The following is an 11,466-nucleotide window of genomic DNA, read 5'->3' on the forward strand; positions in this document are numbered from 1 at the left end:
GGATCATGCTAGACCTATCCCTGTTTGTTCTTTTGTGGTTGTTTGTGTGCAGATTTATGTGTGTCGTTTACACCCTTCACTCATGTGCGAGGACGTCCCTGAGTGGTGGATTTGCTGTTGTTCACATGCAGCCTATTGTTCACACACCATGTCGCCGATACCCACCTTTTACCTACATCATTAGTTAATTAATTAAAAAAACTAAAAATCCCAAAAACACATACATATTTATAAAAAATTCAAATTAAAAGGGAAAATTTATTGAAAATTTACACTAAAAATAGAAAAAATTTAGAAATTGGAACATCTCATTCCAAAAAGGAAAATTTACATAAATAATTTTTTAAAAATTAAAATTTTCATCAAAGTCGATCTAATTCATGAAAATTTTGCAAAAATTTATAAAAATAACTTTAAAATTCCAAAAAAGCTAAAAATTCCAACATACTACCTACAAAAATTACAGCCATTTTTAATTTCCTTTTACCAATATTAAATCATCATTGAAAAAATAAAACAAACATCAACACAAACATAACACCCAATATTATTAAAAACAAAATACAAAATACAAACCCAATAAAACCTAACCCAACTCACATACAATTTACATAAATAAAGTCCACTAAAGTAAACAAATTGATAGTACAATCATGTCCTTATAGAAAAACACAAATGAAAAAGAAAAACAAAAAACATAAACACACTCACCAAGAAAACAAAAACACTATGAAAAGAAAGAAAGAAAAAAAAAGCATAACTCATAAACTAAGCCAGACACTCTTATTGTTTTGAATGATGGATATTAGCCATGGGGTTTTTTCCATTATATCATTGTGTAGGAGGTTGATTCTTTGTGGTTGACCTATTGCACTCATGTTTGTGGATTTTATTTGGATATGGGAGTCATGCTAGTTCTTTTTCCACTATGCCATCAAACTTTGCAAGTGCCATATACACATTATCATGTTTCATTTTCTTTTCCCTTCTTCACATACACCATAACACACATAATTTGTAAATCAAATTAACTCGCTTGTTGCACACACCAAATTAATAGAATGCAATCCATAAAATTTTAAATTAAAATCAACCGACTGTTAACTTGTAAAAGGAACCCCTACCATTGCATGAGAACATGGCATAATAACCCACATAATTTTGTAAATTGAAATTCACCTCTAATGGTCCACAATGCACATACATAGGCACTGCAAACACATTTAAATTATAAATAAAATGAACCCCCTGCCATCACACATGTATGCACTTGGTGCCAAACATCATCTAATTTGTAACAAGGAAGTGCATTAGTAGACACCAAAGATCGGTCTGAGTAGGGTTGGGTTACATAATCCGATTCACCATGCATTAATGGGTAATTTAATAATAGATTGCAAAGTAAAACTTTCACCCATAAAAGATATTTGTGTAGTTCTCACCCCCCACATCACTGTATCTTAGCTTAACATCATACACTTACGGGGTCGGGGTTTATCAGTCAAATGGTAGTCTAGTCAAGTCCTATCTATTGTTAGTGGTTCTGTCATGAGTCGGTTATGGTTTCTTTTCTTAAGTCCAAGTCAAGGATACGGTGTGACTTGATTATATTTTATTTGGATTGCCTATGGGAGATTAGGGTGCCTATTTTTTTGCATAGCATGAAGCTTTCAATCACACGTGTATGTAGGTCATGTCAAAAATTTTTCGTAGGTTGTGGATTACTTGGGGTTGTCTGGTTTAGTCTTATCAGTCTTGTTCTTTTCCTTAAATTTTTCTATCTTAGTTGTGGTCTGTGTATTGGTGTTTTGTAGTAATTTTCTCATTTGTTTTCTTGGTTTTGTGTGTTTTTTGCTTAAATAGTCTGAATGGCACCTTCTAAACCTCCTACGCTTGTGATTCGGCATCTTCTCCTCAGATTCATGATTATTCTCTCCTACTAGATGTTGATTGCATTTGTAAGGCTCATCTTTATCTTCTTGTGTCCTTGAAATTCCCCCTTGTGGATGCAAAGCTCTGTTACTCTTTTCTAGAGACTTATAAGAAGCTTTTAGGCTTGGTTTATGGCTGTGGGTTCTATTTATCCCCTGCTACTATAACGATGCCCTGTTCCTACCTTTTGCGACTTCCATTGTGCCTAGTGGTAATCACTTATTATCCACTGTAGAGATTCTTGCCTTGTTACAGAAGGAGACCTCTACTCCTTTGGTAGCAAATAAGGTTATTACCAGTTTGGGAGTATTAGTGGCACATATTTCCTCTCCCTTATGAAAGCAGTTGTGCCTTTTTCTCTAGGACTGATTTCTATTGGGCAAGCTTGTATCCAAGTGTTTGTCTAGGGAACTATTCATTACATCCGTTAGAATCCTTGAGGGGGTTAAGTTTAGTGGGACAACCTCTCTGCTGGCTAAAATGAATCAAGATTTTCAATGTGTAAAGAAGGGTCAATTCAATACTACTTTCTATGGGATCTCTCTATAGAAGATCATTCAATTGCCACCTCCTCCAGGTGGCATTCCTGTGCATGATCCTGTCCCACTTCCGTAGTAGTCTCCTCCTTCTGTTCCTTCTCCTCCTATGTAATCCAACTCAAAATTAGTGGAGATGTGTCCCCTGTTAGGATCATTTGTAAGAAGTGCCACACACAAGGTCCTAATCTTGTCCCTGTTCCATTACTTGCGATATAGATTCCAATACGTGAGGTGTCTAGTAGCTCCATTCTCTCATTCCTTGCATGTCCCAATTTGTTTGTGGTACAATAGGAAGGTATACTAGATTCACAAATTCCTTTATCCCTCTTGAAGTTGATTACTGGCACCTTATTTTCCTAGCTCATGTTGAATGCCCAAACTAGGATGGAAACAACTTGGACTTCATGTCTCCAGTTTGTCTACACAAGAATTTCAACCTCTTTCCAGGAGACAAGGTGGATTCCTTAACCTATCATTTGAGCAAGGTGTTAGAAGATGGGCTTTAAAAATGTATGCCGCCCTAAGTGACATACATAACAAATGCAAGGAGCTGTTGTTGTAATGGATTCTTAGAAAGCTACTATTCCCCCTCTTGCTCATATTATTCCTTCTTTTGTGCCTTCTAAGAAGGAGCTAGAAAATTTATAGGAACAAGCTAGGTTATGTGATGCCATTGTTGCCAAGGTGGAAAGATTATAGCATTGTATGGATTGTGTACACAGGAAGCTTTTTCTCATTATAGTAAAAAAATTTTCCCTCCACCCTCTTTTTGGCTTAAATATTATCATTAGAGGTTGGCCCTATATATCTTTTTGAGAAATGCGGATTTAGAGGCTCCAGAGGGTGGTTGGCCGAATCTTTGGTCAAGTGATTTTCTTAATCAATGTTTGATAAAGCCTTGGATGAATTGCTTGATCCTCAAATCAGATTTCTCTCTTTCATGTATATTAAAGGGGTCTTGCAAATTCCAGATGAGGAGGATTTGAATATTTATATGGGGCATGTGGTTTTGTAAGCTATAGTGTATGTACATGCTGTGGAGTTTGATCTTGTGGATGGTCTGCAAATTTTTCATCAGTGCACATCATAGTGCAAAGGAGTTGATTGGCATTCTCCTTTGGATGATGTTGTTATGGGTCCCATGCCATTGATAGAGCATTTTTTATAAGTTTGATATCCAACAGTTACATGCTAAAGTGTTGCAACACATTGTTGATAATCCCTTGTTTACTGAGGAGTTCTTTCAAAAATTTAAATTCCATTGTTCTAGTTATCCTCATGATCCTAATGATCTTATTTCCTATTCCCTTATTGCTGCTTACCTTCCTTCTTATAATCATCTTCTCACTACTAATCTTGATTCCATTCCTCTTTTATCTTTTACCCTTACTTTATTCCCTCATATTCTAGTTTTTACTTCATGTCCTTTTGTTGATCCTACTACCTCTTCTCCTCCTATAGATCCTTCTCTTCTTGTTCCTCCTATTCCTTCCACCTTTTGTTTAGAATCACTTAAAGCCTTTTAAGTATCGTTTCCTCCATTTCCAACTTCATTATCCTTACACTTTCCCTCTTTCCATGATCTGTCATATCCACCTCTTGAATGTTCTACTCTAATTCCTATTCCAACTCCTACAGAATATATCAATCTTCCACCTTAGTATGTAGGATACTCCTAGATCTAATAATGACATCCTCCATCAATGATAGTGGACTTCACATGATTTTGTGAGATAGGACTTGTATTTAATTAGCCTCTCATTTGTAGGTCTTGGGATACTTCTTCAGCATGTTCAAACTCCTATCTTCAATTTGCTCATGTGTATGCTCAATCTGAAGACACTTCTGTATGTCTTGTTGAAGTTTTCTATTGATATCTTGCCTTTATGCATCAATTGTCTAATCTGAACACTTAGAAGACCATTCCAAATTTGATAATAGATCCTAATGAGGATGTGATTATTACTCAGATGGATGTGCTCTACTACTTTGCATAGGCATTTCCTACCAAATTCATTATATGATTGGAAAGGATATGTTGTCTGCAATTCCTTTAGAATGTACCTCTCCATTTTGTGGATGAAAGTAAAATCCTAGAATGTCTCAAGCTTATAGCATGAATTTAAAGAAGAAATGTCTTCATCCTGCATAGCAGTGGTGTAGTCTTTAGATATACCATCTTTTTAATGAAAATTATCATTCTTTTTAGCTCTCCATTTTTGGGAACTGGTGCCATTCAAACTATATTTGTCATGTATTTGTGGGTGTTGTGTTCTATATTCTATGATGTGTGTGGTGTGTACATTATCCTTGTCATGAGGAAACGATGAAGTTGTTATTGAAGAAGATTGAAGCTGAAGCTGATTTAAGTTGGTTGGAGATTGAAGTTAAAGATTGTCTTGGATGTTTATGTGCTGTAAGGTAAGAAACTCTTATATCCTTTACTAATTTGTGTGGTTCTAGTTTGGCATAATAAGGTTTGATCTATACTTTTAGGTCTTTTCCTTTCGTCAATCTGTTTGCAAGATTGAGGTTATTTTAAAGAATGCATGGAGTCGTGATTGGTTGTGCTGTCTATTAGATGAATGCTGATGCAAATAAAGTAGTGAGCTAGTATTTTGAACTTCTATTCTTCTTTTCTAGTCCCCATGATGACTCAAGGTCCCCTTTCTAGTCAGATTTGTCCTGGAAATATTGATAACATGCGAATGAATGTAGTCCCATTTTCCATCTTTAAGAGAGAGTACAATGAAGACCTTGATCTTCATGTAGCTGAGTTCATGGTAGCATGTGTAGCCAAAAATAGAACTCCCAATCATTGGTTGGCAATATTCCCTGCAACTTTCAAAGGCGTGGCATTTTAGTGTTATGAGAGACAAGCAGTAGGAACTTTTGGCACATGGGATGAAGTTGGCCTTCTTCACTAAATTCAAACGTGAAGGTTTTGAAGAGCGCACGCGATGGGAGTTTATGAACTTAAATTTGTCCTCTAGTAAATAGGTGGAAGCATATGTCTGTAGAACGGAGGCATCCATAAGATAGTTTTTCTGAGAGGTTTACAATCAAAAGCTTGTGGAATTGAGAAGACTAGTCAACCTACAAGCTGCAGTGGAATGTGCAAGACTATATGATGAAGTTGAAGCAAGGCTATCGATGAACTCAAGAAGAGGAGTCTTACCTCCTCTCATGCTAGGAATGATATATCCATCAAATGCAATCCCAGGGACTACTCTCTATCCCTACTCTCAGATACACACAATGCCGCAGTATAGTGCACCGAATCCATAATGACCATAGACAATAGTACCTCAAATGATGGTTCAACCACAACAACAATGGTCTCAAATAGTTTTCCCAATGGAAACTCAATAACAACAGTGGAACCCTACCAATTGGAACCAACAACCACTAGTCTCGACAAGAGCTTTGATTAAGAGTCAGAATAGAGGACCCTTTAGATCAACCCAACCAGTCTATGCAGTGATTACGAACACTTTGCAAAATCCTACTACAAGTACTCTAGGAGGAGAAAATTTGAAGGACTATCTGTCCAATTTAGTTGTGCAAGTATCAAGAAAGAGTTGATGGATGTGATTACAGAATAGCTACAGACACTGAAGGTGAATACCTCGAACATATCCGGTCTTGTAGGAGGTGAAAAAGATGTAATGTGATCTAATATATGGTGCAAAAAGTGTTACTAGGTAGGACATTTAGCCATTGAATGTATCCAAAGACCAACTATCCCAAGAACCTTCTGTTTGTACTGCTTAAGAAAGAACCACACAGAGGATATCTACTCCCTGAAGAAGATACATGAGAGAAGGAAGAAATATGAAGAAGCAAGATTCAAATTGTTGATTTCGGTCCTAATTTTGATCCAAGGAGGCTTCCCTCTAAGAGTTACAAAGGACAACAATCTAGCGGTGGCCAGAGATTAGAAGCCGAGTGTTAGGATGCGGAGAAAACGAACATGTCTTAGCAAATTGCCCAAACCCTAGAAGGTCCATAGACTACAAACCCTTATGCAGTTGATGCAAAGGAGAAGGCCAGACTACAAAAGATTGTCCCAACCTAGCTCCTGTGAAAGCTACTATCATTGATAATTAACAAAAGACTCAAGAACTTGCCTCCAACTTGGTGGGATTTGAAGTTTCCATTGTCGTGACACTGTGCCTCCACTACTACAAACTTGAGGGTGGAGTTTTTTGCTAGGATTTTGATCTCATTAGTCAGTGTCATTAGGAATTTGTTTTTCGTTGTGTATGACTTTTTGTTTGCATTTCACATGACACAAGAGCACATATAGATAGGCTAGGCACATTTTCTTTAGTGCATTCATAATTTTTGTGTGGAAGCATCGTTTGATTGATTGCATTGAATTGCATAGATTTTAATTTGCATTTTTCAAACCACATGAATGATTGGGCATGAAATTCTCTTCCAAAGCATATTCTTAATAGAGCACATTGCATGGAAGAACATGTTCATATGAAAGGAATATCCATTTTGAAGACTCAAGGATCAAAGGAAAATGTCATAATTTTTACATTGTCAGTGAGTATTCCTTGAAGAAAAAATGTGAATTTTCACAAGTTTCATGAAGAAGCATCGATAATGCTTACAAAGATAGATGAGTTTTTTTTCAAACATGGAGTGGATTGTGATGAAAGAGAATTCAAGTCAAGTACACTTATTGGGGAGGAGCTATAACTTTTAGTACATTTGCCTATTCAAGCTTCCCATTGAGGCTCTACAAGCCATGGAAGATAAGGTTCTTTTGGTTACGATGGACAGAGGCAAGATCATGAATATGGCTATATGGGATGTGATGAAAGATGATGAAAAGTTTGTCATTATGAGAGTAAGCTAAAAGCTTACTGAATGAAAGCATTTTCAAGCACAAAGAAGGATATTCAAATATATATGGAATTAGGGGAACTCTCATAATTTCCATACAGAAGGATGAATTTTTGACACGGATTAGGTTGCTATTACTGATCATAACTATAAGCAAGTTGAAGCTAGTCCATGCAGTAGGATTTTTCCACCACCAGCAAGTTACAAAAGAGGGGTAAATCATACACACAAAACTCTTTTGAAAGAGCTAGCAGTTCGATCATGCTTGAGGCCTAAAGCCTCATGTAATGCAGGAATTTCATGGCCTTATGATTGTGAAGGGAGTTCTTTTGCAAGTACTATACCGCTCTTTTTTTTTAATGGTAAAAGATTCACTAAAAATATTTATAGTTCTCCTGCTAAGAGTACAAGTCATCATCAGGGTGAACTTGATAGATGTCCATCCCCCCTGTTAAGACTATAAATCATCATCAGGCGAACTTGATAGGTGTCTATTGCACGATCCAAATTAACATTGACTGAGGTCAAATAATGGTCCTATATGACATGCGTGTGGATGCTAAAGACATCACTGAGGATTACCTCACATCAGATACAAGGTTTGGAGGAGAAGGGGAAGACGACTGTGCTTGCTCTTCTTCACAAGTAGACTAGAATTTGGATAACCAAGAAATGAAACTCTAGGGAATGACAAGGCCACACTTTGCTTTCTCACACCTTAGTGGTGGTTTGAAGGAATAAATCACTTTTCCGCACCATTTATCTCTAGATACTGCATATGATGTGACACACATCCTTTACTTGTTGTGAAGCCACCCCTCCCAGGCGAGCACAGACCATGCATGTGTCTCACAGAGAGTGATATTTGGTATTTATCAGATCGAAAGGTGTCTTCTTTCAAAGATGATGTTGGCCATGCTACTGCAAAAGAGTTATCAGCCTCAGAAGCGTCCTCCAACTCTCCTCTTCATCATTCCTTGAATTTGTGTCACCGGAAGCCCTTTTGCAATAGGACCTCGTATTCACGTAGATGAGACAGGACTCGGCCTTCCATGTCTTCAAGAAATTACAAAGTGAATTGCGATGCAAATTCACTGCAATCTGGTAGCAAAAGAACCTGTCCAGAGGATGATGGACAATTATCACGTGCAAAAAAAAGATATCTTAGTGAGGTCATGGCATCCAGTCTAAATTGTTTGAAAGTTGGAGACTCGTCACCTCAAAACTTTGAGACTCTGGACTCTCCAGCTCTCACTGCAATGGCATATCCGAGCAACGGGGAGGAGCTGTCAACATTGGATTCCTACATGTTGGATGATAGTGATGAAAGCACTTGCTATAGAGTTAGTCGTTACTTTGACGATTTGAATGATGACATGGCTTCCGTTGATGACGACGAAGAAAGCACGAGGACGATGAAAGGGGGCAAAATCATATGTTTAATAGCTTTAAAGCTATTAAAGTCTAAAGGCTTTTGTTTTAGCCTTAACGACTTGGGCTTTTTCAGCCTTTGAAAAAAGATGAAACTCAAAAAGCTTATACTTTTTGGAAAGCATGAATAACTTGAGAAACTATATAAGAGAGGTACTAGTGGTGCTCTTAGGGAAGGAAGGCCATCAAGTTCTAGGAGAGAGGCTCTTGAGGTTGAGCATTGAGCCCCTTGCCTACTTTGAAGTTATTCGGTATTTATCAAATCCAAAGGTGTCTTCTTTCAAAGAAGATGTTGGCCATGCTGCTGCAAAAGAGTTATCAGCCCCTCAAAAGCTTCCTCCAACTCTCCTCTTCATCATTCCTCAAATATGCGTCTCGAAGCCCCTTTGCAACAGGACCTCGTATTCACATAGATGAGCCAAGACTCGTCTTCCATGTCTTCAAGAAATTACAGAGTGAATCACAATGCAAATTCACTGCAATCTAGTAGCAAAAGAACCCGTCTAGAGGATGAAGTTTATCTGGACAATTATCATGGGCAAAAAAAAGATATCTTAGTAAGGTCATGGCATCTAGTCTACATTTTTTGAAAGTTGGAGACTCGTCATCTCAAAACTTTGATACTTTAGACTCTCTAGCTCTCACTGAAATGGCATATCCAAGCAATAGGGAGGAGTTGTCAAAATTGGATTCCTACATGTCGGATGATAGTGATGAAAGCACTTGCTATAGAGTTAGTCGTTACTTTGAGGATTTGAATGATGACATGGCTACCATTAATGATGATGAAGAAAGCACAAGGATGATGAAAGCGGGAAAAATGATAAGCTTAATAGCTTTAAAGATATTGAAGTCTAAAGGCTTTTGTTTTGGACTTAACGACTTAGGCTTTTTCAGCCTTAGAGAAAATCTAAAACTCAAAAAGCTTATGCTTTTTGGAAAGCATGAATAACTTGAGAAACTATATAAGATGTTGAGATAATTGCAATCACACCTATTGTAGCCTCTTTGTATGAGGTAGTTTAGGCTAAGGCTATGCAAGCTACTTTATCCCATAGGCACAGAGAGGGAGACTGCTACCCATCTAGCAACTATAAATCATTGTACTTGACTACCACTTTTTCATATGATGTTGAATGCAATATCATGATGCTTTCTCTTTTCAGTTAGTGTCTTGCTTATTGTTGTTAAGTCTAGTGTCCGTTGTTGAAGAGTCGAGTCTTGGTCAGTTGTTTACCTTAGTTGAATAAGGTTAAGTCATATTAACTTAACCAAGGTGTTAGATCTAGGTTACTTGTATTTTATATGAGTGTACTGTACACATTTGACTTGACAGTGTTGATGAAAATGGGTTGAACAGGGAGCATGTCAGGTACCCTTTTGGCCCGAGTCTTTGTCCATCTCTCTCTCATTTTCTTACATGGTATCAGAGCCTATTGTGCTCCAAGAAGCTTTGCATGTGATGGTCTTGAATTGAAAGATAATGAACGAATTCTTGTCCTTGCCACTACAAACCGTCCTTTTGATCTTGGTGATGTTGTGATTCGCAAGCTACCTCGAAGATTGTTAGTTGACCTCCCAAATGCTAAGAATTGGGAAAAAATACTATGCATCATATTGGTGAAAGAAGATTTGGACAACTCTTTTGATTATGGTGCATTGGCAGCTCAAACTGAGGGCTACTCAGGTAGTGATTTGGAGAACCTGTGCATTGCTGCAGCCTACACATCAGTTCGAGAGTTTTTACGAGCTGAAGAATAGGGAATGAACTGCACTGCAATCAGGCCTTTATGCTTTGAGGACTTCATTCAATTTTTTTAAAGAAAAAAAGATAGGAACATCCATAGCTTTTGATGCAGGAAGCATGGTCGAGCTAAGGCAATGGAATGACAAATGCCGTGAAGGAGGCAACAAGTCGCAAGTAAAATTTGGTGTCTCAAAGTGAGTCTGAAGATGATCCTTGCAGAGATTTTTGCTGAAGGTTGAAGATGCATGAATAAAGAGTATGCACAACAATTTACTGGTGAAAGCTTTTCAAAAACACAAGAAATAATGCTGAAAAAATGCCAAAATTGTAGTTGCAAGTTGCACATTAGTTGAAAATGGAATGGGCAATTGCTACTTGGTAGATGTGTAAAGAGAAACCGGGCTTGAAGATCACTTAGTTTAACTTGAAATGTACTTGATGCTCTCTTATGCACTGGCAATGATTAAGGGTAGCCCATTGTTAATGAATGTCATACCTGTAGAAGGTACAATGACTGATAAGTGATCATGTCAATACCTTTGGTTGGTTAAGCACTTGTGGAAGCTATTGAGCTTCATGTACAGGTAGTTCACAATAGACACATTGCTGTCATAGTCTTGGAATAATCTGAGTCTTAGAGTTTTGAAGCTCATATGAGTATGCATTGATGTCTAACCATGCCTGGATGAGGTCACATGGGTATTGAATGACTTGTGGAATGTTGCGAGCATTAAATGCTCAATTTTGAGCTCATTTAATACAATTTCTGCAAGGGGGCTGACTGTTAACAGTTTGTGACAAGCATATGTGGCATTGTTGCCTGAAGAGCTAGACAAGCATTTGTGTCTATTGAGTTATGTACTGACTTCCACAGGTTGTGACACCTAGTTGTTGTGATTTATGGCTTGTTTGATCTGAGAATAACCTCATTTTGATAGAGAATATACAGTTGGTTAC

The 11,466-nt window shown here is 37.5% G+C and overlaps 1 protein-coding gene across 1 annotated transcript; it reads left to right on the plus strand.

Moving 5' to 3' along the window:
* The first annotated feature begins 4,797 nt into the window (after nt 1-4,797).
* LOC148015535 (uncharacterized) lies at nt 4,798-10,523 on the plus strand. The gene is made up of 3 exons (XM_087665219.1): nt 4,798-4,892; nt 10,099-10,134; nt 10,193-10,523. The coding sequence occupies exons 1-3, from the start codon at nt 4,798-4,800 to the stop codon at nt 10,521-10,523; spliced, it is 462 nt and encodes a 153-aa protein (XP_087521345.1).
* Nucleotides 10,524-11,466: the final 943 nt, after the last annotated feature.

Source organism: Lygodium microphyllum, chromosome 24, assembly GCF_053477565.2.
Source record: "Lygodium microphyllum isolate KBCC chromosome 24, Lygodium_microphyllum_v1.1.10, whole genome shotgun sequence".
NCBI classification, from domain to species: domain Eukaryota; kingdom Viridiplantae; phylum Streptophyta; class Polypodiopsida; order Schizaeales; family Lygodiaceae; genus Lygodium; species Lygodium microphyllum.

Bases quoted from the DNA above. Each gene is read 5' to 3' on its own strand.
- LOC148015535 (XM_087665219.1), top strand. From the start codon at position 4,798: ATGAAGTTGTTATTGAAGAAGATTGAAGCTGAAGCTGATTTAAGTTGG. The intron at 4,893-10,098 runs GTAAGAAACTCT...TTGACTTGACAG, and splicing joins GGATGTTTATGTGCTGTAAG to TGTTGATGAAAATGGGTTGA. The intron at 10,135-10,192 runs GTACCCTTTTGG...ACATGGTATCAG, and splicing joins TTGAACAGGGAGCATGTCAG to AGCCTATTGTGCTCCAAGAA.